At 36.1% G+C, this 25,359-nt stretch overlaps 1 protein-coding gene across 4 annotated transcripts in view; it reads left to right on the forward strand.

Moving 5' to 3' along the window:
- The window catches only part of PIAS1 (protein inhibitor of activated STAT 1), a 114,074-nt gene that overhangs the window by 4,459 nt on the left and 84,256 nt on the right, over positions 1 to 25,359 (forward strand). For 2 of the 4 annotated variants that reach the window (XM_026013347.2, XM_072738917.1), the window contains exon 2: positions 24,739 to 25,183. In XM_026013347.2, the coding sequence (XP_025869132.1) occupies positions 24,739 to 25,183 (445 nt within the window). Of the gene's footprint in view, positions 1 to 20,049; positions 24,318 to 24,738; positions 25,184 to 25,359 lie in introns of those variants that run through there. The other 2 variants (XM_026013274.2, XM_072738918.1) reach the window with 2 other exon arrangements.

Below are 25,359 nucleotides of genomic sequence, written 5' to 3' on the forward strand. Positions count from 1 at the left end.
TTTGCTCCAGCATTAAGCACCTTTTTCTTTTTCTTTTTTCATGTTTGAATGAATAATATCTTATTTTTGCAAGGTACTTTGCAGTTCATAATGTTGTAGTTCATAATGTATCACATTATCTCATGTGATCTTTCCAACAGTTCTTTGAGGTGGGAAGGCAGGTCATATCTCTCTTTTATTGATGAAGTGAGCCCAGAAACAGTGAGTGACTAGCCTGAGGTCATACAAATAAAAGTGGCGGGGACTTGAACCTAGGTCTTGTGATTTTAAACCCTGTACTGTATAGGTTGCTGTAAAGGTGCCATGTCTGTCCTGGAGCCCTCCAGGGTGCCCAGCTTACAAAGAATTCTAGTTATGTTGTTGCTAATACTTTCCCTCTTGCTATGCCAGGGTATTTTTGGATATTCCTTGGGCTTTTTTGCAAGGAAGATTTTGGAGCTTGTTAGTTGGAATCATAGATGTTAATTCTTGCAAATGTCATTTTGCTTTGAGAATTTCAGAGAATACTGAAAAATAAGCAGAAAAATAAACACCTGTAATCCCAGCACTTAGAAATATCATGGTTAACATATGGATATCTATCCATTTAGATTTTCTCTCGGTGAGCATATGTGTATGTATGTTCATCACAAAAAGAGATCACACTTTTATTTGTAATCTGCTTATTTTCATGGCTGTCTTTACAGGTTAGTAAATATAGGTCTGTGTGATTATTTGAAAGGTAACATTGTAGTTTACTCAGCTAGTCCCTTATCCTTGGACAATTAGAGTATTTCCACTTTTTGCTATTTTAAACAATGTCTTGACAGCCTGGTATAAAGGTTTGCAAATGTCTTACTCTAACAAAATACATTGATATGACAGAACTTTCTGTGCTTGAGGGAGCAGTGCTAATGGTAGTTTGATTAGATCAAGTGTTGTGAGTGAAATAAGTTAATTCTTGCTTTGTTCGTTGTCTGTACCTTTGTTTCTGTTTTTATAAACCTATCAGATAAGATTATTAAGTGATGGCAGAGATATATTCTATAAAATATAAGAAAACATTGTTTCTGAATCAGAACATTTGATAAAGCATGAGATAAACTATGAAACAGCAATTATAACTTATTCCAAGTATGTTTGATTTTGGAAATAGTATCGGAGTAATCAAATATTGGAAGTTTATGTGCCTTGTTTAGATGCGCATCTGTTTTTAACTGACGTTTTAAGTAAAGCAGTGCTGAGCATTAATATAAAGTGGAAATGAATTTGCCCTACTCATATCTTTTTTCAAGTGGAAATGAATTTGCCTTACTCATATCTTTTTTCCTCAAAACTAAATGTTGCCAGAGTAGTAGTTTGGTAGGTAACATTGTTGAAGCTGTTATAGAAAAGAGGTTACAGAGGCAGTGAAAATATTTTTCTATTTTAAGAAGGCATTTTTAAGGGTTAAATCGACTAATAAGTGCATATGTGAGCCTTTATGGGTTTAAATCAATAAATGGATATGTCAGTTAAGAATATTTGTGCAACATCTGGAAAGTACTGCACTGTGGAAGGAACAGTTGATGAGATTAAGGGGGTGAAGATGATCAAACTCTAAATTTGACATGTCAGATTTAGTCCTCATGTAAACTCGAATTTATGTAAAAAGTTTTATGAATAGGATTTAAAAAAATAGGTGATAAAGAAAAGTTAGGTATGTAGTTATATTATTAATTTCATAATTGCTGTGTACTTTTTGCTACTCTTAATAAAATGTTTGTGATTATACTTCCCCTTCCATGTTAAAAACTGTGGAACTCTCATTACTTTTGATTCCTTCTACTTTTGGTTTAAGTGGTATCACATGAAATGATAGCCCCCGAAACTCTTCCTCCCTTCAGAATTAACTGGTAAAACTTCATTCTTTGCAATGGATTTCTAGAACTCAGCAAAATGAAACCACCTTTTTGCCTTTTCTGTTTCACCTTAGATCAAACAAAATATAAACCCTTTGAACATTAATAATTTTGAAATATCAGTAACTCTCAAGAGATTGTTGCAAATGTTTCTGTTTTTTAAAACTTCATCTCCTTACCTTTCCTGCTATTTTTCTTTGCTTTCAGTTTCCCCCCTTTGGTTGCCAGGTTAATTTTCCTAAAACATTCTTTTCATCCTGGCACTCCAATAGCTTCCCATCGAAAACAGGATAAAGTCTTACTCTCAGGTATTCCGGGTTTTCTGTAGTGTGATCCCAGTCCACTTTGTGTGTCTTTTGTCTTCTTCACTGTGGCGAAAGTCCTCAACTTAAAGCCAGAGCTGTTTAGTTTGCTTCTTTTTTTTGTTGACTGGTGTACTGCTTTGTAGACCACTTCATTTTTCCCCATTCCTATCCTGTGGGCAAAGTAGATGCTTAAGATATATTTGTGGAATGAACAAATTATGTTCAAGATTTGTTTCTGTTAGTAAGGGCCTGATGCACATGTCTGTATGACAGTCTAAATTGTAAATGTTCACATCTTCACATTTTTTTTCATGGCTGCTTTGTAGATGAACTTGAATAATGTTAAATCTGAAATAAATTATGAAAGACTGATTTAGGTTTGTCTTTTATATTTCTTTAAGTTATATAGATAATAAGTGAATACATTTCTTAGTGTAGTGATATGGCAGTAAATAGAGTACAGATTTAAAGACCTTCATCATCTTCAACCTTCCCTTCCCCCAAGGGCAATCACTCTGATATCTTCTTTTTTGGGTGGTGGGGAGCATAACAGCTTTTTTGAGGTATATCATACAGTTCATCTATTTAAAGTACACAGTTAACTGGTTTTTAATCATTTACAAAGTTGTGCAACCATCAACATAATCAGTTTTATTTTATTTTATTTTTTTAACATAATCAATTTTAGAATATTTTCCTTACCCCAAAAGAAATCCTGTACCTTTCAGCTATTACCCCAATTGCCCACAACTCATTTCATCCTGAGGCAGCTGCAAGTCTGCTTTTGGTCTCTGTAGATTTGCCTATTTTGGGCATTTCACATATATGAAATCCTATAATAGTCTTGTGTGTCTGACCTATTCATATTTCTTTGTGTGGGCATTTATCTGTGCCTGTGTCATATTTGTAATTGTATGTGTATATCTAGATTGGGAGCAGACTGAGCATAGAGAAGGAACTCAGTGTTACTAAATGAACGTACATATACATAAATATATATTCTAAAAACATAAATGGGATGATACTATACCTAATATCCTGTGACTTGCTTTTTTCAATTAATAGTATATATTGAAGATCTTTCCATGCCATATCCCAAAATGAGATTGTTTTTCATTCTTTTTTAACAGTGCACATATTTTGTGTGTATATTTATAGAGGTTTACGTCTTGAATTTATGTGTATATGTCTAAAAGTTCTTGTTTTGAAGGTTTTGTTATACTGTTGCTTTATTTAAATAGTTGCCACATTTAATGTTTTGTCTATGGTTTTAGTATTGGAGTTGCACTGAAAAATAGGAATAAAAATTAGAACAGGTAAATGTTGTTTGGCTTGAGGAGAAATGGAATGTAGGCTCTTTATGGGATTCTGGTAGTGCACAGCCAAAGCAGTTCATTTTGTATTTGGGTTTCTGAATGTGAGCAAGCCTGTTTTTAGCTTCATGGCATAGTGCTTAAAATAGAATTTAACATGCTATCTTGTGCTTTATGGTGAATTTTAAGACTTTTTCTTGCAGTCATGTAGGTCTCATCTTAAAAAAAAATCTGAAAGATTTCAGGATAAACATTTTTCTCTTATATTAAAATCATCATTCTGGTCTCTAGGATCTATAAGTTACCCAAGAAAGGGAATGTAGAGGCACCTATCTTATGGTAGGTACTTGGCAATAGTTTTATTCGAGAAGTTATCTGTCACATTCTGTCATTCATTATTTTTGAGTTCTAGCTCTGAGGTACCAGGCTATCAGCGGTCTTAGTCTATCTCTGTGTATTAAATGTATTTAAACATTCTTGTTATAATGGAACATTTATTTAAAAATTATTATTTTTTTAAATCATACAAGTAGGGCATCAGCTATTACAGTGGTTCTCAAAGTCCATTTTCTAGACCTCTGGTGGTTTTCTCGGCTCTTTCTTGGGGTTGTCCAGGCCAAAACTATTGTTCTAATAGTAGTAAGGCATTGCTTGTTGTATTGCATTTGCAGAATCAGTGGTGGGTAAAATTGCTGGTGCCTTAGCATGAATTAAGGCAGTGGCACTAAACTGTACTAGCTTAGTACATCACCACCCATTTGGAATTAAAAAATAAATGCCAGTTATACATAGTATCCTTAATTAAGCAAAAAAAAAAAAAACAAAAAAACAAAAAAACACCACCACATTAATTTGATTATGTCTCAATCCTTGAGTCTGTTTGAAAATATATTTTGTGCCATGAAATGGAAAGTACCTGTAAAAGCACTTTTACTGAGTACCAAATCTGATGGTTAATTCAAAGAAAAGACTTTTTTTGCAGCCTGAGTTGGGGCAAACTAGCTGCTTTTTTAATGGAATACCGTTTTTACTTGAAAGACTGGCTGACAAAGTGTGGTTATATAGACTTGGATATTCAGCAGACATTTTTCTCTGCAAGAAAAACAACTGACAGTATTTGTTGCTGATGATAAAATTCAAGCTTTCAAGCAAAAATGGAATCTTGGAATACTTGTATTTGCTACTGTGAGTTTGACAGCTTCCCAGTACTTTTTGATAAGATCAGTGGTGGTACTAATGAATGCAATATATTGAAAGTGTCAACATTTGGAAGAACTGTGTAACTCAGTGAAGCAATGCTTTCTAAATAATGCATGGTATTACAAAATCATGCATAGGTAAAAAGATCCATTGGAAATGGAAGATAGACCAGTGCATTTCAATAAATCAGAGTAGGAAGTGTTCACTGATACGGTTTCAGATTCCATATTATGGCAGCCTTTAAGAAACTGCTGCTTGTTGAGTTTTGGTGAAGGATCAAAGAATGTCCACAGTTACTTGAAAAGGCTATCAAAGTATTATCTTTTTCCAACTACATACCTGTATGAGGCTGAATTTTCCTCATGTACTTCAGTCAGAACAATCTCAAAACAACAGTGGAGTTAGAACAACAATGGAGCAGATTAAATGCAGAAGCAGATATGAGAATCAGGCTGTCTTTATTAAGTCTGAAATTAAAGTGGTTTGCAAAAATGTGAAACAGTAACAGTCTTCTTGCTAGTATGGTTTTGTCTTGGAACATAGTTTTTAAAATTAATATGTGCTTTATGTTAACAAACAATGAATTATTTTTAAATGATGATAAATCTTTAAAAATTCTGTATTAATTTCTAATATAGTAAATATAGATAGATTTCTTTAAAGATTTATTTGAAAGGGAGAGAGAGCATGGGGGGAGGGGCAAAAGGAGAGGGAGTGAGAATCTCAAGTAGACTCCCTGTTGAGCTCCGAGCCCAGTGGGCGGGGACTGATGGAACCAAGAGTCTGATGCTTCACCAACTCAGCCACCCTGGTGCCCCAGTATAGATAGATTTAATCAACAAAGTTTTCTTGGTCCTCCATTTTCTAGACTATGAGAGTCCAGAGGGCAAAAACTTTGAAAACCTGAATGCTGTTTATATAAGATTTTTTAAAAAAGATTTTACTTATTTATTCGTGAGAGACAGAGAGAGAGAGAGAGAGAGGGAGAGAGGCAGAGACACAGGTAGAGAGAGAGGGAGAGGCAGAGACAAGGTAGCAGGCTTGCTTCCTCCTAGCAGGGAGAAGCAGGCTCCATGCAGGGAGCCCGATGTGGGACTCGATTCCCAGTCTCCAGGATCAGGCCCTGGGCTGAAGGTGGCGCTAAACCGCTGAGCCACCCCAGCTGCCCCTGTTTATGTAAGATTTACATTATAAGAGTCTATAGCTTAAAATGAGACTATCCCTTTCACCTCACCCATGGCATTTTTTTTATTACTTAAAAGGAAAAATAGCTTGCTTATAGATAACAGTGATCCCATTTACAAGGCAAGTTTTGCAGAAACTGTTTAATTGTATCCTGCATCTCTGTATTAAAAGTACTGATGGTTTGCTTTGCATTGCATTGAATGACTCTAGTCTTAGATGCTTTAAATCAGTAACGTTGTGGGAATTGTATAACTTTTTATTTTTTCGGGACGCCTGGGTGGCTCAGTGGTTGAGTGTCTGCCTTCGACTCAGGCCGTGATCCTGGAGTTCTAGGATCGAGTCCCACATCTGGCTCTGCGAGGAGTGCCTGCTTCTCCCTCTGCCTGTGTCTCTGCCTTCCCTCTCTGTCTCTCATGAGTAAATAAATAAGATCTTAAAAAGAAAAAAAAAACTTTTTATTTTCTCAAGGTTATGTCTCAACCCTTGATTGGCTTTTTTTCTGAAGTGGGGGATAGAAATACCTTGGATAAATGAAAAATCCATACAGATGTCCCCTAACCTATTTTAGCCAGTAATTTCCTCTTCAGCCGATCATACTAGCTCTTTCCAGATATCCAAGATGATTAGTTTGCATTCAACCTATTTGTTTTCTTCTTTCCCTCTTGTAGGATTGAAGTGGAACCTAGAGATTATAAAACTCTGAATGCTTTTGTAGTTTCTTTTTACCTTTCTTTAGGGTTGTATTTGAAAAGCTTCAGCCTGTGTATTTTTCAAGCTTCTAAACCCTGGGTGTCAAGGTAATATTGGAAAACAAAGATTTTTGTACAAAAGTTATTCTAACCTGTGATTTTAAAATAAAGTCTTAAAAGGTGAAAGATATTTTTAAGTATGGCATTTTTTTATGTAATTGAATCCTATTTGGGGAAAAAACATGAATTTTAGAATTGCCATTATTTTTCACTCCTAAATTTAAATAGTAATCCTAGAAATAGTGCAGTTACTAGTGAGAAGCGGGCAGAGTTAAAAGTTAATAACCCTTAATTCCATACTATTTTTAAAAAGATACTTCTTGGTTTTTGTGGCAACTATGTTAAGTTTTTCTGGGGTGTCTGGCTGGCTCATTCAGTGGAGCGTGTGGCTCTTGATCCCAGGGTTGTGAGTTCAAGCCCCATGTTGGGAATGGAGCTTACTTAAAAAAATAAAATTAAATAAAAAAGAAAAACTTTTCCAGGCAGCCTGGGTGGCTCAGCAGTTTAGCGTCACCTTCAGCCCAGGGCACAATGCTGGAGACCTGGGATCGAGTACCACGTCGGGCTCCCTACATGGGGCCTGCTTCTCTCTCTGCCTGTGTCTCTGCCTCTTTCTCTGTGTTTCTCATGAATAAATAAATAAAACCTTTACAAAAATAAAAAATAAAAAAAGCTTTTCCATGTGGCAACCCTCCTATGCCCAATGGAAAGGGTATTAGTAAGACTCACTTGTAATTAGCATTGTTTGCATTTAAAAATGTGCTGTGCCTCTTGAATAGTTGGGTTGAGTAGTTTTCAGCTTTGCTACTTATAGGTTGGTTGTAATTGTCTAGAACATATTTTCTTTCAAGTAAACACTTCATACTGTACTGAGTTATTTTCTGGAATCTGCTGATCTTAACAGGTGATTCTGTTGAGTGGGAAGAGTGATACTGAACATTTGTTTTGCATACAGTTTCCAGTTTTATTTGTAGCTTTAGTAAAAGTGGCCCAATTTTTGATGTTCAAATGTCTTGTCATCCTAACTCATAATCCATTTGAAGGAATGGGGCCTGAGTGTGATGCTGTGTTTGTATGGTGGGGGTTGTGGTGCTGAGGATGCAGTGAATGCTGTTGGAATTCAAGGGGCATATCCTCCACTGAATGTAATTCTGCAAATAAAGCTAATCAAGGAAAAAATTGATATTGATGTGAAGTGCAAATAGTTAAGCTGTTATTAATTAGCTATGGATTTAGGATATTTGAAAAAGTAATACCTTATGAATATAAAAATAATTTTTTGACTTGATTTATTTTATTTATTTATTTAAAAATTATTTATTTATTCATGAGAGACACACAGAGAGAGGCAGAAGCTTAGGCAGAGAGAGAAGCAGGCTCCCTACAGGGAGTCTGATGTGGGACTCAATCCCAGGACCCTGGGATCACAGCCTGAGCCAAAGGCAGATGCTCAACCACTGAACCACCCAGGTGCCCCTTTTTACTTGATTTAAAAATTGTTTGATGTTTTATTAATTGCATTAATGTTTTCCCTTTTATAGTCTTAACATAGCTCATTAAAAACAAGGTTAAAGATAACTTATTTTACTTCACATATGATTAGGCCTTCTCATACAGTTATTTATTTATTCAGTAAATATTTGAGTGTATGCTGTGTGTCTGGTATTGTGCTAGTCATCAGTATAGAGGGATAATTAGAACAATTTCTGTTAGAAAGGAATTCCATATGATGGAGAGACAGACACATACTATCTTGTATCATAATTCTCTGCTTAAGACTAGTAGTAGGGCCATGTGTGGTTGATGTGTACAGTTTACTTTTGAAACCTTATATTTCTGAATTATTATATTTAAGATTATTTCTCCTCAACTTTCACATTAGAATACTTTAGATTGGTAAAAAAAAAAAAATTACCATAACTTAACTCTTTTGAAAAACATGCTATAATAGTCTTTTGTTCTGAGATTTTTGTGTCCTTCTTATCCCAGATGCCTGGCCCCTGCCCACCTCCCTTCTTGCCTGATCCATGGTTTTAAAAAAGGATCTTTCATTTTTAGATTAGTATTTTGCCAAGCTAAATTAACCAAAATCTATTAGGAGTAAAGCACTTTAAATAAAGTTAAGGTTGAACTTTAATAATGATCTTACTGAAAGTTTACTGTTAGATCTTTGACAAATCTTAGCTTTTCAGAAAATTTTCTCTAAGGGCTAGTTTTTTTCTCTTGAATGAAAACTAGACAATTTGAAGTATTCTAGAATTTTGGACAGAACAGACATTTTCTATTGTATATCTTTGTCTTTTGTAACATAAAGATGAGTTCCACATTGTACGTGGTACAGTGTGCCATTTCATTCTTGAACCTTTACATGTGACCTGTCTGGAGGTTTTAGGATCTTTATTCCTGGTGTGCTCAAACTTCATGATGCCTTCATATGGGTATATTTTAGTCATTGTGCTAAGGTACTTGATGGCACAATCTGGAGACACCTGTCCTTTACTTCTAAGAAATTGTTTTGTAACTAATCCTTTAGTAATATTCTCCCTTTTATTTTCTGTTTTCTCTTGTCAGAGAACTGGACCTGTGCCTTTACTTTTTTTTTTTTTAATTAATGTACTTTTTTAAGTAAGCTCCATGCCTACCGTGGAGCCCAGCATGGGGCTTGGACTCATGACCCTGAGATCAAGACCTGAGCTGAGATCAAGAGTCAGATGCTTAACTGACTGAGTCACCGAGGCGCCCCTACTTTTTTTTTTTTAAACCAGTTGATTATTGTCTTTTGTGCTTTGTGCTTGTGACTTTTCTTTTTTTCTTCTTTTACTGTCATTTTGTTTCCTGTTAGGGAAGGAATATGGTAGATGTTTGTATGGTCAGTTTGTATTTAACTGGTGGACTTGTAAACTCTGTGAAGCTTATAATATGAACTATATTAATATATGATAACCATTCTTAAATAGTTGCCAGTGTTGAATGAAGATGTATATCAAATGATAGTAGAAATTGTGTTCTTTTCTGAGAGAAAGCTAGGTTGCTTTAAAGAGAATGTATATACCAAAATAATATGTATAACTTTGAGGAATGTATAACTTACAGAACTAATAAAACATTGAACTTAATAGAATATTCCAAAAGTTGGAGGCCTTTTTTTGTGCACACTCATCCTGTTTTCCTTTGTAGTTCCTTTTAAGTAATTTGTATTAATAGGTTGCTTTTAAAATAAAAACTGGTGATGAAATATTAGTTATGTATATTATTTACCTTGTAAGGTTGTTTTTAAGCTGTTGCTTTAATTAAACCATCTAGTTATGTCGTAGTCTTACAAGTTTTTCCAAATTTGATATAGCATTCTTTGAAGAGGAGAATTCCATAGATGGAGGTAGAGAGGAAAGTTTTGGAGACCTCATTTTGAAAACATGCATAACTGTGGTAAATATATATGCCATTAGAATCTAGCAATTATGCCTAATGTTGTTTGGGGAAGATAAAGGGACTTAAGTTAATGCCACAGTGATTGACACTTGGTTAAATCTTGAAAAGTGCTTAGCTTTATATCTGTTCATGCTGTAATCCATGAGGAAGTTGAATTGAAGTGGTGAGAAAAGTCTAGCTTTTTGTGGAAGCATAAACCATTGAAGTCTGTGTTACACTTAATACATTTTCCCCATTATTTTGTTTGATACATTTAAAAAAGTTTTATTTAAAATAAATATTCCTTTTTCTGTGCTATATATATATCTTATGCCAAATCTTGAAAAACAAATAAGCACTGTCGTCTTTCTTGTCCTTTTCCCTGTTTCAAGTTTGGCCTTTCATATCCCAATTGCTTAAGGCAAGGATCTTATTCCATTAATAAAAATGAGGGCTGGTTTGTGTGCCAGATACTGTGTTAGATGCTCAGTCATTATTTGGGAGTGAAGTAGGTTGAGTCTTACATTCTAGTATTCCAGTTAAGTACATGAAACGTAGGTTGGTTCTCTTGCACCTTTCTATATCTTAATTTTTATAAAGAACACATTTTTATAATTAGCAAAAAATGCTGTTTTTAAAATTTGGAAGGGTTTTTTTTTTTTTTTTTTTTTAATTTATTATTGAGAGAGTAAGCTCCAGCATGGGGAGGGGCAGCAGAAGAGGAGCGAAGCAAACTCTGTGGGACCCAATATGGGCCTCATCTCATCACCCTGAGATCATGACCTGGGGTGAAACTGAGAATCCCAAGAGTCTGAGGCTTAACCAAATGAGCCACCCAGGCACTTCTGGAATTTTTTTTTTTTTAAAGATTTTATTTATTTCTTCATAGACACAGAGATAGAGAGAGGCAGAGACACAGACAGAGGGAGAAGCAGGCTCCATGCAGGGAGCCCGATGTGGGACTCGATCCCGGGTCTCCAGGATCACACCCCAGGCTGCAGGCAGCGCCAAACCGCTGCGCCACTGGGGCTGCCCTGGAATTTTTTTTTTAAATAACATAAAAATTTTTAAATAATCTTTTTTTTAAATAATAATGTGTTGAATACTTTGTTGTAGAAAGTTGAGTAGTTATTTGCTTTATGCTTATTAAAGGTAGTTTTGGAGGAAAGAGATGTGGGAATAGCAAGGAAAAGATTGAAGTAATTATCATGGGAAGTTTGATTGCTGGCTTACTGGAAAATTTAGTGAGATGCCTGTGTCCATTGAAATTGATGATTATGGATGGATAGTAACATCTGTTTACCTTGTATCTGCCTGTCTGTGTTGTAAAGTTGGAACCAGTTGAATGTGCCAGGTATAGAGGGGAAAGGGAATTTTGCAAAGAAAGTTTAATGATGGGCTATGGAATCTCTAAGCTGGATGTAAGGGGGCAGATGAATAGAGAGTGATAACATCAATGAATTGGAGATATTTATGATCTTGAATTGTTGCAGTGGAGGTACTTAAGCAAGAATAGGAGGTGATAGTTGGAGGATTTAGTGTTTTTTTTTTTTTTAAGATTTTATTTATTTGAGAGAGAGCAAGAGAGCATGGGCAACGGTAGGGCAGAGAGAGAGAGGGAGAAGCAGGCTTCTTCCTCTACCTATGTCTGCCTCTCTCTCTGTGTGTCTCCCATGAATAAATAAATAAGATATTAAAAAAAAAAAAAGCAGCAGCAAGCCCTCCGCAGAGCATAGAGCCCAATATGGGACTTGATCCCAGGACCCCAGCATCATGACCTGAGCTGAAGGCAGACACTTAAACGACTGAGCCACCCAGGTGCTCTGTGTTTAGTGTTTGAATTAGTGATTTTGGAGGTGGTGCAGGTTTTGTAGAAAGATCCAAGGTGTGGCCACAGGAGTGAGTGGCTGAGGGTGGAGAGTAATGATAAAAAGTTAAATATAGTTGAAGGTATTGGGTTGGAGTTTGGATAGTTGAAGTAGGTGCTAAAACCTTCAGTGAATGACAGGGATATTGTTCTAGATGGGCACTGTCCAATACTATAGCCACTAGTCATAATGTGGCTCTTGAGCATTTGAAATGTGGCTGGTCTGAATTGAGGTGTACTGGAAGTGCAGATATATAATGAATTTTGAGGACATTGTGTGAAAAGGGGGATGGAAAACATCTCAATTTTTATATTGCTTACATATTGGAATGATAATATTTTGGATATATGGGGCTAAGTAAAATATATTATTTTACTTGTTTCTTTAACTATACTTTTAAAAAGTATAGTTAGTAGAAAATTTTAAATTACATATGTAGCTTGAATTTGGAGCTTATATTATCTTTCTTTTGGTCATTGATTTTATAGAAATAATATCACCAATAAGTAGTATGAGGATTAGAAGGGAAGACATCTGTAGGGGTCTCTGTAGAACCCAGTTTAAGAATCCTTTGAAAAAAAAAAAAAAAAAAAAGAATCCTTTGAGAGATGGAGAGGATTTTCTTTCTTTTTTTGTTTTTTTAGAGATTTTATTTATTCATGACAGAGAGAGAGGTAGAGACAAAGGCAGAGAGTACAAGCAGGGGGTGTGGCAGACAGAGGGCGAGGGAGAAGCAGACTCCCCACTGAGCAGGGAGCCCGATGTGGATGTGGATCTCTATTCCAGGACACTGGGATCATGACCTGAGCAGAAGGCAGATGCTTAACTGACTGAGCCACCCAAGCTAGTGATGGCATTTTGAAATTATAAGATGGATGAGGTGTACCAGAAAGACTGGTCTGAGTGAAGATAGAGTCAGGAATAGAGAGAAATTCTCATAGTTAAGACCTGGAATAATTTTTTAAGTCCCTTTTAAAAATTTAAACATCTTTTATGGACTGCTTTAATGTTTTTAATTGTCTTGGGCAGCCTGGGTGGCTCAGAGGTTTAGTGCCGCCTTAGCCCAGGGCTTAATCCTGGAGACCAGGGATCGAGTCCCACATCAGGCTCCCTGCATGGAGCCTGCTTCTCCCTCTGCCTGTATCTCTGCCTCTCTCTCTGTCTCTGTCTCTTATGAATAACTAAATAAAATCTTTTAAAAAAATTGTCTTTCCTTACAATTTGATATAAATGGACTTTAAATTTTGCCACTACAGATATCTTTCACTGTCTAAATTTGTTTGGTTCGTGAGTTTAGTTAGCAAGAATTCAGCAGTCCAGGGTATTTTGAAAATATATGTAACATTTCTAGCAGAGAATTCTTTAAGAAGTTTGGGAAAAGGATTCGGGATTGATCATCTACATAACATTTTAACTGCATGTAGTAACATGACCATGTTAATTTGACATTTGGTAAAGGTAGTTCACATGCTTTACAACTCATGTTTAGTTTTGGAGTTTTAATTCTTCTATGATTATATAATTTATCATCCATACTGGGGCACTTGTAAGAGTGGAGGGGGAAGCTTTTAATAATTTTGCCACAACAACAGACATAAAATGGAACTCCTGGACCACTTGAAGATCTTGTAATTTGTTCTAGTGCTCTTCTATGAGGTGCTAAGAAATGAGATGATAATAGATTTAACAATGATAATAAGAAAGAAGGTTTTGTTTGTTAAGTAAGTAAACTTTGCAGTGTGTTAAATGGCTAAGTAAACTTGCAAAATGTTAAATACAGCTTGAACATTTCTGCTGGATTTCTTGGGACCTTTAATGTGTTCAAATATGACTTGAGAAAGGAGGATATGGTGGGGAATTACAGAATCTTGAATTTCTTGAATTTGTTTTGCCATAGAAGCCTATTTCTCTGAATATCCATTAACATTATGAACCTAGTTTGGAAAATGCTGATTTAGAGTATCCTGTTATTCAAATTAAAGCTCTTCATTGTGAAGCCCCATCAGATTACGTCTTAGTTACAAGTTTTACTTATTTATGTATTTATTTTTAAAAGATTTTATTTATTCATGAGAGACATAGAGAGAGGGAGAGATGCAGAGACACAGGCAGAGGGATAAGCAGGCTCCATGCAGGGAGCCCGACATCCCAGTCTCCAGGATGAGGCCATGGGCTGAAGGCAGTGCCAAACTGCTGAGCCACCAGGGCTGCCTACAAGTTTTATTAAAATAAGTAAATTTGGGCAGCCTGGGTGGCTCAGCCGTTTAGCGCTGCCTTCAGTCCAGGGTGTGATCCTGGAGACCCGGGATGAGTCCCACGTCAGGCTCCCTGCATGGAGCCTGCTTCTCCCTCTGCCTGTGTCTCTATCTCTCTCTTTCTGTGTCTCTCATGAATAAATAAAATCTTAAAAAAATTTTTTTTGGAATGTCTCAGTTGGTTAAGTGTCCGATCCTTGATTTCACCTCAGGTCATGATCTCAGGGTTATGAGATTGAGCCTCTTGTCAGTCTCTGCACTGGATTTGGGACCTGTGTAAGATCTCTTTCTGCCCCTCACCCCCCAAACCTTAGGCAGGCTGTCACTGTAAGACTTGAACAGCATTTTCCTCCAGCCTATTTTTTTCTTTTTAATATTTCCCTGTAGTTTTTGAGGACTCATTACCAGGGCTTTGATTTAAAAAATTTTTTTAAGTTTAAGTAATCTCTGCACCCACCATAGTGCTTGGAACTTGACTCCAAGATCAAGAGCCACATGCTCTTCTCGCTGAGCCAGCCAGGCATCTCATTCCCAAGGCTTTTTTTTTTTTTCTTTTTTTAGATTTTATTTATTTCAGAGAGAGAAGAGAGAGCACAGGAACAGGGGATGGGGGCAGAGGCAGAGGGAGAGGGAGAGGGAGAAGCTGACTCCTCGCTGAGCAGGAAGCCCTACACAGGTTTGATCCCAGGACTCTGGGATCGTGACCTGAGCAGAAGGCAGAGTCTTAATTTCCACCCCGATCTCCTCCCTTTCCCTCCCCACCCAAGGCTTTTAGAACATTTGTGGACATGTTTTCTAAGCTTATTTTTCTCTGAAAAGCAAGTCTATAAATCAGGACTGAAATATGATAACTTTAATTATTTTTCTTGGACACCCTGGACAGAGTGTATTGAATAATAACCTTAAGATTGGGGAATATTGGAGAAAAATAGTCATCTGCATCCTAAGTAGTTGAGTAATGTTATTTGTAACCTTAAACTTTATTGTTATCTGAAGGGGAATCTCATGATGTACCACAGGGCTCTGTAGTCTTGACCCTGTTATATCCCAGGTTTAAAGAATGGCCTGTATGATTATTTCTGGTTTTGTAGATGGCCCTGGGAAGAGTATGTTAGATGACAGAATCAAAGGGAGTTGGTTCATCATCTCCTGGGCACTTGCAAGTGTCATGTACAATATTTAACATAGGTGGTACAGAGATAAGTGCTTGTCTTTGAAAAGCTCAAAGTATAGGGGAGGACATAGACCAGAAAATCAATAATTTATAACACCTGTATATTTACTGTATATGCTGCAGTAGAGGGTGGAGACGACGGTTTGTCAGAGGGGTTTTGAAAGGCTGGAATGATGAATTGGGAAAAAAGTGAAGTTTAACAGCACCTAATATGAAGTTCTACTTTTAGATTTAAAAAATTTGTATTAAAGCATGAGGAGGTTTAATGTAAAAGCAGTTCACGTAAAACAAAAAAAATCGAATAAAGGTTTTAGTTAACTTTAAGCTTAGTATGAGTAACTGTGATGTGGATGCAACTCCTCTTCATTGCTGAAACAAAAACATAATACATACCACATCCTTCCCCTTGTGCAGGTAAAATAAACCAGTCAGCCTAAACTGCAAATGCCTTATTAGGTTACATTGGTAGAAATACTGTGCTCATAGTAAGAGAGGTAATATTGCTATATTCAAGATTAGGCTGTTACTTGGATTATTTCAATCGCTCTGAGTACAGTGGACTGCAAAATGCTCCAGAGAACAATGATCAGGGTGGGAAGAGGTCTAGAAACCAAGCCTGTTGAAGGAAAATAATCCTCTTAGCACCTTTAAAAAAATAGACTTTGTAGAACACCAATAGGACAAACTTATAAAACCATTGGTTGGAGTTAAAAGAAAATTTTGATTCATAGAGCTTTTCAGTAAGGTAGGTTGCTTTAAGATTATTAGGTTGTGAAGTCTCAGAAGAGTTTCAGCAGAGGCTGGGAGACCATCAGTTAAGGAGGTTATAGTAAAACTGTATTATTAGATGAAGAGTTGGATTAGAAGATTTCTAAAGTTTTATTTGATGTTCTGATTCTCCTATTTCCAAAAACTATCATTTTCCAGTTATCTGATAGTGTCTGTCATTGTCAGTACTCTGCAGCATTGTGTGGACTTTGGCATCTGACTTTTGAGTTGGGCTCCATTACTTGCTAGCTCTGTAACTTTGAGTAGGTTACACCTGTTACTCTGAAATAGTTTCCCTGATAGTTTCCCTCAAGGGCTTCACCTTAATCTCTTTTCTGGGACTTAGAAAGCTATGATTTAAAGACTTTTTGTTTAATATAGAATGCATTTCCCCCCTCAGTTTTTGTTTTGTTCATACTTGTCTTTTCCTCATTTTAGTCTTCTTACCTTTCTCTCAAATAGAATATACGGTTTCTTTCATAGTTTCTCTTTTTGTTTGAAACTTAAATTAGATGAGATGGTATTCCCAATTGCACTTGCAGTGTTTTGCTTGCTTTTGGTTGGGGGAGTTTGGAAAAGAATCCTCAATCTTTTATAATTTGACAAATTAAAATTTCTTCAAGCCCTGCTTATTATTTTCAAGTGCTAGATTTTATTTGAAAAGTGAATGGTGATTGTTCTCATGATCACGTCTGGTATTAATTGTGAAAAGAGGTACCTGTAGCTGGAATATTGCATGTGACCTGCAGTTTTTCTTTGCAATATTTCTTAGTCCTGTCTCTTCTGTGTTGACTGTCACATTTCCTTCTTGCCTTATATGTACGTAAATAATTCTTGTTGCTCTGTATTTTAGCTAGAGATCTTATTCCTTAGTCTTTTTTGTTTCATCTGTTCCAAAGGCAGCTACTGGGATAGCTTTAAACACTATTTTTTTTTTGACATTTTTACTGCTCCCAAATATGCTTGTTTACTCTGTATAGTTTAAGTTCCTTATGTCATTTAATGCCCCATGTCCCAGTGTAACACATATTCTGTTCTGGCTGAGATTTGTGATAAGACACTTCTGTTGGTTAGTGTTCATGAGCTTAGGCTTTGGAGTCAGGTCAGGTTTGAGCCCTGTCTCCATCACTTATTTAAATGTTTGACTTCAGGTTTAGTATCAGTTTTCTTGTTCATGCAATGAGAATAATAATGGTCTGTCTTCTTGGGTTCATGTGAGAGTTAAATAAGTTAATTATGTTTACTATAATTAGTATGTGATTGGCATATTGTAAGCATTAAACATATATTAGATGTATCATTATTTTAATTCTGTCAGTCCATGTAAATGACACTCAGAATTTTGATTGAAAATCTTACTAACCTAGATTCACTGACGATACAGATTGTTTCTGTTTCCTTAACTATGGGAGAGTAGAAGGATGAGAAGAAAGATTTCATTTAATAGCGTTATAACATTACAGAATTTTGGAATTTTAAAGGAGCCTTGGAAAACCTCTAGTTAATCTCTCATTTTTTGAAGTGAGAAAACGTACCTTGTGAAAGATTGCGATTCAGTAAATTAGTGATCAACTTGGTACTGGAATCCAAATTCTATATATACTGATATTATACATAGTACATTGTAGGTGTTCAGTAAGTTTTGAGAATCGAATTAATATGATAATTATGCATGTCTGTCTCTGAAGACTAACTTCTCTCTATGTGTTCATTGTTCCTGTATTCCCTTTTTCTTCATACTCATTTAGGAGCTGTGCATTGATCCAGAAAGCATTTATTGAACATCTGTGTGCAGAACAGCCTTATACTTAAATAAGAGTCATACTTTTCCTACCATTGCCCAAGAAGTTTGGCAATGTGCTAGAATTTTACACTCTAAACTTTGTTTTTTTATTAGAAAAAATATTCAAATTTTAAAATGTTCTGAGTTAGGTTTATTATTTTTAATATCCAGGTTGTCATCTGGAAGGAGCCTTTTGAAGGACATATCCATATGTTTCATGAAATGTGGTAGTGCCTAACTGGGAATGATGTTTAAATGATCTGTCAGAAATTAAAGCCATGTTACACCAATCTAACAGTACTAAGCTTGTATTTTGCTTAAAGGAGAGCATGATCTCCATATTTTGTCATTAGGTGGGACTAAATGCAGCTGGTATGATGGAATAGAGACCAGGAGAAAATGGAGAAGATCAACTAGAGGAATAGGCCCTCGAGGTCACTTTTCAGTTATCTTATATTGAGAAATAAATACAAAATGAGAAATTGGGTTGAACAAGATTATTGAGATAACCATCCTGATTTGCTGCTTTAGTAGAAACTGTCTAACTAGGTTTTCTGGTTGAACTGGACATTGTTGACCGATTACTAATATAGCTGCTTATTAACTATTTTGAATGGAGAGGATTAGAAATGATGCAGAAGTCATTTTCATTAGATGAAGCATCTGACTTTAAAAATAATAATATATTTTTGTTGTACTATACAGGCTTTAATTTATGCAATTATAGAATTTTTGATGATTGCTGTTATAGATAGAAAGCAAAAGTATAAATGAAATATAATGTCGTTAAATGCCTAATTTGCCTGTGTTCAGAATTCATTTTGGTTTACTATTGGTTATAAATTGATACCAGATAAAGATTCATAATATAGAGTCTGCTTTATTGTAACTAATCTTCTAAACTCTTGCATTGGGATGTGTGAACGAAAGTAATTATGTTGCTCAACAGGAAGTACTTAATTCTTATTCACAATTTATGTATGACCTTTAATAATGTGGGGTCATAACTAAAGAAACAATAATACTGGAAATTTTTTTAATTATAAAAAAAGTCTGTCTGTAGTACTAAATATTGTTGGTATTTATCTTTATCAGAATGTGGTCCCTGCTTCTGTAGTTGGCATAGGTGTTCTCATAGGCTCGTGTGTGTGTGTGTGTGTGTGTGTGTGTGTGTGTGTGTGTAAAATTTTACATATCTTAAAAGGGGATTAAGTTGAAATGTCTTCTTTTTTGAATCCTGAGAACTTCCCCTTCCTTCCTCCTCATTATCCTGAGAACACTGGAAGCCAGTCCTATACTGCCAAAGCAGAACATTGGAGGATTCCTCTATCAGGAGTGATGAGATAAAAGGAAAGAAAGAATCCTCAAAACAGCCAAATTCCTGCCTGCTCTACCTAGAATGGAGTACCTGAGTCTACTCACTCACACAGATCATTTGATCATGTTTTTAGTATTATACTCTTAAATAAAAATGTACAGCTAGCAATCCCCTGTCATTTGAGGAAAACATCAGTCATGAAAGACAGACCAAGCTGATAATGAAAAAGAACCTAGAGGTTCCAGAGACCATGTGGGCAGCAGAAGAAAATAACAATGTCAAACACTCTATTTATTTATATCACCAGAGAGAAAATAAGATACTCCATTCATGAAAAATAAGAGCAAAATATAGTGGGAAAAGCAAAGAAAAAAGGCATGGAACAAACAACAGAGCTCATAGGAATGAAAAAAAAAATTTTTAAGATATTTATTATTAATGAGAGACAGAGAGAGAGAGAGGCAAAGACACAGGCAGAGGGAGAAGCAGGCTCCATGCAGGGAGCCTGAGGTGGGACTCGATCCTGGGTCTCCAGGATCAGGCCCTGGGCCGAAGGCAGTGCTAAACCACTGAGCCATCCAGGCTGCCCCGGGAATGAAATTTTTAATAGAAGCGTTAGAAGATCAAATTGAGGAAATCTCTCAGAAAATAGCACTAAATGCAAGAGATGTAAAATGCAAGGGCAAAACAAAACAAAACAAAACAGAGTAAAGGAAAATTGGAGAATTGCTCCAGGAAGGCTAGTACCTAAATAATAGGCACACAAGAAAGAGACTAGAAAAAAGATGAAGTAAGAAAACCTCCCAGGATGGAAGGACATGCATCTCTAAATTTAAAAGACTCGGTAATTACCAATCCATACAATGAAAGCAAAAACAAACCCCATGGAAAAACCCAGCCCCAAGATGCAACATTGCAAAATTGCAGAGCATGTAGAAGGAAGCTTTTTTCCTTTTTAAAAGTATTTCATTTATTTATATGAGAGAGAGAGAGAGAGAGAGAGAGAGAGAGGGAGTGCATGAGCAGAGGGAGAAGGAGAAGCAGACTCCCTGCAGAGCACAGAGCATGACACAGGGCTGGATTCCAGGACCCTGAGATCATGACCGGAGCCAAAGTCATTCGCTTCACTGAATCCAGGTATCCCAAGAAGCTTCTATAAGCTTCCTTAGGGGGATATATAGGCAACTGTGAAGGATTGGGAATCAGGATGATTCCAAGCTTCTTAACAGCAACACCAGAAGCCAGAAGACAATGAGGAAAGGTTGTTAAAATTCTGACGGAACCTGCTTTCCTGTCTAGAATTCATATACTGAGCCAAACTCAATTATTAAGTGTGAGTAAATGAATATGTTTTTGGCCAATGCAAAGAATAAACCATAGCTTTCAGTTCCTTCTTAGGAAGCTAGTGGAAGAAATACTTTACTAAAAAGAGAAAACTAAGAGGAAAAAGTGAGATCAATGAAATTGATCCGATATGGAAGAGACAAAGGGAAATTACCAAGATAAGTTGAAGAGAAATTATATGACAATAGTTGTGTACCAGGTTTAGAGTAAGCAGTCTAAATTGGAACTTGATGGAGGGATACAGAAGGCATGTTTTTAAGAAAGAAATGAAAACATATTTACCTGATGTATTTGAGTATGTTGAAAGGAAACTTATTATCAGTTTGCAGATGAATTGGTTAACCTAGAAAACAAAGCAAATGCACAAATGGTGCAGTTTTTAACTAAAGGAAAGCCAAGTTCCCACCGAAAAGGAAGAGTAATCATAATGTACTTTGGCTCAACTGTAATTATTTACAGCCATAGTAATAATGTAAACAATTAGTTCAACCAAAACTTATAATGGGAACATGGTGGTAGAGGTATCACAGAGCTAAACCTAAGTTATTGTTTATAATAGGTTAATTTTTTCCTAGAAGGAAAAAATTTAAGAACATAGACCTGCTGTATAGAATATAGTGAAAAATGCCAGAAGAAATTGCCAAAAAAACTTGAAAGAGATTGCCTCAGGGATGTGAAAAGTGGGAATAGGGCAAAGGGCATCTGTTTTCTCCTCACACTATTTGACTTTTTAAACTGTGTGCATGTCTGTTTGATTAAAAAAAATAATTTTAAAAAGATGCCCCTCACAGAATGCTTTCTGTACAGAGTATGTACATTTCTCAGACATTCTGAATTTCCTAGGGTTCTGACAACTATCATTTGGGGATGTAGAGTCAGCAGAATGCTATTTGAGGAGGTAATGATTTCTAGCAGTAGCAGTGGTTGATGTTATCCTTAGTTATAAATATTCATTTTGTTGTAGTGCTAACAAATGGAGATTTTTAAACACATGACAGATTAAAGTATATCACGTTTTAACATCTTAGATGTGAGTGTTTAGTTTTCCTCTGTGTTGTCAACACTTTGCATTGTGAATTGATTGCTCCATGCTTCTCCGAAGCCTTTCGGTTGAGTGATACTTCAGATGTTTGTGTTTCCCGCCCCCTTTTATTTTATTTTTTTTTAAGTACTGCATGCTTATTACAGTCCTTAAGAGTATGCAGCAGCTGCTCCAATAATAGTAATGGATAGAACCCCGTCTTTCACTAAACCTGATTTTAAGCTGCAGTGGTTAATTTGAATCCAGATGCATTCTTTTCTTATCTGAACCAATTTTTGTAAAGCCAAAATATTGAAGCTTGAAATGGAGATTGAATGTTAAATCAATTAGTCTTTTAAAAGGTGTTTCTCTTTCCTAATTGAAAGGCATGTGGTTTGTTTCCTCTAAAAGATGGTATCAGTGTAAGAGCACAACATTTGGAGTATTTATACAATATTCAACAAATTTTTTAATTTGCCTAGGCCTCAGGTTCCCTATCTGTAGAATGAGGACGGTATCTGCCTCATAATTATGATTAATTACACATCCTGTAAAAAAAGGTAAAAAGTAAAGTATAAGTAAAAAGTTATACTTTATGTCATTTTTTCTTTTGGCCATCAAGCAAGAGATTTTAGGTGAATTGACAATGTGTTCTTCATATAAGTAAGATGATAATACATCTATGCTGCATTTAAATCTTTAACACCCATAGAGTAAGGACAAAAACTGTCATCACTGAAAAGGCTGTGATGATCACTGAGTTTCAGGTTTGTTTGTGTTTGACCTAGGAGAATGCAATTGAAGTAGAAAGACATCCTTCTCTTTCTAAAATTTATACTACTTTCTGTATAAAAATGAGGTACATTTGACCAATCCCAACCTAAATTTTTTTAACCGATAATCTCAGTAGCATAAAATTCTGCTATTTCTACAAAAGCAGAAGCTTACTTATTAATGCTTGCTTATTTTCAGTTGAAGTGCCAGTTCCTTTTAAAATAAGTCATAAAAATCTTTAAAACTATTTTGTACTCTTAGGACATTTTGGAGAGTAGGGAGAAATTGATATCCAGCTCTCATTATAGTTAGTAATTATTTCTGATCATATCTAAAAAAGGGAAACATTTGTAGGATTTAGGGTAGACTTTATTTTTAAGGCCTATAGTATTTCTTTGCGTGCCTTATATGGGACATAAGAGTTTGGGAGTTCATTTGCATTTGTATTGTAGTTACATATATGACTTCACCATTGTAGATTCTACTCCACCCTTTCTTCTGGTGTGACTGCCTTGTTTATTTTGTTTTTTTTCATTCATTTATTTATTCATTGCCTAGGTATTTGATGAGTTTGTACTGTTGTCAGGCCCTAGTGTTAGATGCTGAGGGTGACATTAGCTTGTGACTTAGAAGACCTCATACTGGTCATGGAATTGCTTGTGCAAATAGAAAATTGTAATAAAGCAAGACAAGTGCTAAATAAAGATATGAAAAATGGCTAGTAAAAGTAGTGAGAAAAGAGTCATTCATGTTGCCAGGCCTAATAGACTAAGGCTGACAAAAGCTAGAATTTGAAGAAATACAGTATTTTTCAGGCCAGAAAAGTAGGGGAAGGGCTCATATATGTTTGATTACTAGCTATATTGTACATAAAGCTCTTTATACCCTGTTTTCTATTTGATTTTTTTACTTGTTATGCACTCTCTCAAGAGCTTCCAGAGGATTGGCTGAGGTAGGGTGGCCTCTCAAGGAGTGGCAGTGAATTAGGAAAGGCATTTTATCTTTTGTGTATTGCTATTTGGTATGAGGTGAGGGATAAAACAGCTGGGGAAATAGAGAGCCCGTGATAAACTTATATGTGTCTTCTACTCTAACACTTCCCTGTCAGTGGTGGTCAAGTGAGGATCCTACTGTTACTACTATATGATCTTGGGTAAGAACCCTTTCTTCTCTCTGGATTCCATTTTCTTCCACTTTAAAATGAGAGGATTTGTATACATGGGCATTTCTTTTTGGTAGTCTTTTAGTAATTGGAGAAAAAGGAGAAACAGTGACCAAACAGGTTTGGGAACAAAGAGTTAAACAAGTTAAATAGATTTCATTATTACGACCTTCTACATTATGGCATGTGGATTGAATTCCTAGACTTTTTAGCAGTGGCCTTGCCAGTGGAGAGAGTCAATATTGTTTCCAGCTTTGTCCTTTTCCTAAAACCTTTCCTAAAGGTTTAGTGAAAAGAGCATGGGCTTTAGAATCATACATATCTGGATTTGAATCCTGATTGCTACTTAGTAGCTCTGTGGCCTTAGGTAAGTTGTTTGACCTTTCTTAACTGTAAAGTTTCTTCATGTGTAAAGAAGGAAGGGTATAACACCTTGTGGAGATAATATAGATTAAGGGTCAACCCATATGAAAATACCAAGTATATCTGGTAAATAATGGGTCAAAAAGGATATGTAGTTTTTAAGTCGTACAAATTCAGGGTCAGCATAGAATGTAATACCAATGTTTTTTTAGATTTTATTTACTTGAGAAAGAGAGCATGTGCGCATGGGAAGTGGTGGTGGACGGGAGGTGCAGAGGAAGAGGGAAAAAGGGGAAGCAGTCTACCGGCTGAGCAGGAAGCCCAACGTGGGGTTCCATCCCAGGACCCCGAGATCATGACCTGAGCTGAGGATTGACGCTCAACCGAGTCATCCAGGTGCCCTGTGATAGTATGTTATTTATATCCTGCTTGCATCTGGTGTTTGAGGTAGGCTATTTATGTGTTTAACATATAGTTATAGACTTTCCCTCCAAGAAAACAAATATTCTTGAGGGCTCATCATTCTATTTTGCCATCCACATAGCACTCAACACTCTCCTGGAGACTCACTAAGTGCTTGATTAATAGCTGATAATTGTCTCAAAACAGTGGTGGAATGAGGTGAGATGTGGTTCTACCCGGTATATATGTCCTCTTACATCTTTCATAACCCTGGGTAGAAGTCACTGAATTTATGAGTATTAAATTTTCTTGGTTACTTATTTGAAGTTGGAAATAACTAGAATTGGCTGTAACTGAACAAACCATGAGGAGAAAGGGTATAACAAAGTATTAATTGTAATTTATACTGTTTAATTGTAATATGTTATTGGAATACTAACATTTTACATTTTGTTTTGTCTCTAAGCAAATGGTTATGAGCCTTAGAGTTTCTGAACTCCAAGTACTGTTGGGCTACGCGGGGAGAAACAAGCACGGACGCAAACACGAACTTCTCACAAAAGCCCTGCATTTGCTAAAGGCTGGCTGCAGTCCTGCTGTGCAAATGAAAATTAAAGAACTCTATAGGCGGAGGTTCCCCCAGAAAATCATGACGCCCGCGGACTTGTCCATCCCCAATGTCCATTCAAGTCCTATGCCAGCAGCTTTGTCTCCATCTACCATTCCACAGCTCACTTACGATGGTCACCCTGCATCATCACCGTTACTCCCTGTTTCTCTTCTGGGACCTAAACATGAACTGGAACTCCCACATCTTACATCAGCTCTTCACCCAGTCCATCCGGATATAAAACTTCAAAAATTACCATTTTATGATTTACTGGATGAACTGATAAAACCCACCAGTCTAGGTAAGATTATTCTATAATGGTTATTTGGTTACTTGAGGGGGGTGGGGTGGGGAGATAGTTTCAATTTGACCCAGTTTAGTATTCATAATGAAATTTTCCTTTGATAGTAGCATTCAGATTACAATAAGGATCTTTCAGTCTTAGACAAAATCAAATATGTAAAAGCTATGTTTTAG

The sequence above is a fragment of the Vulpes vulpes genome, chromosome 15, assembly GCF_048418805.1.
Source record: "Vulpes vulpes isolate BD-2025 chromosome 15, VulVul3, whole genome shotgun sequence".
NCBI lineage: Eukaryota > Metazoa > Chordata > Mammalia > Carnivora > Canidae > Vulpes > Vulpes vulpes.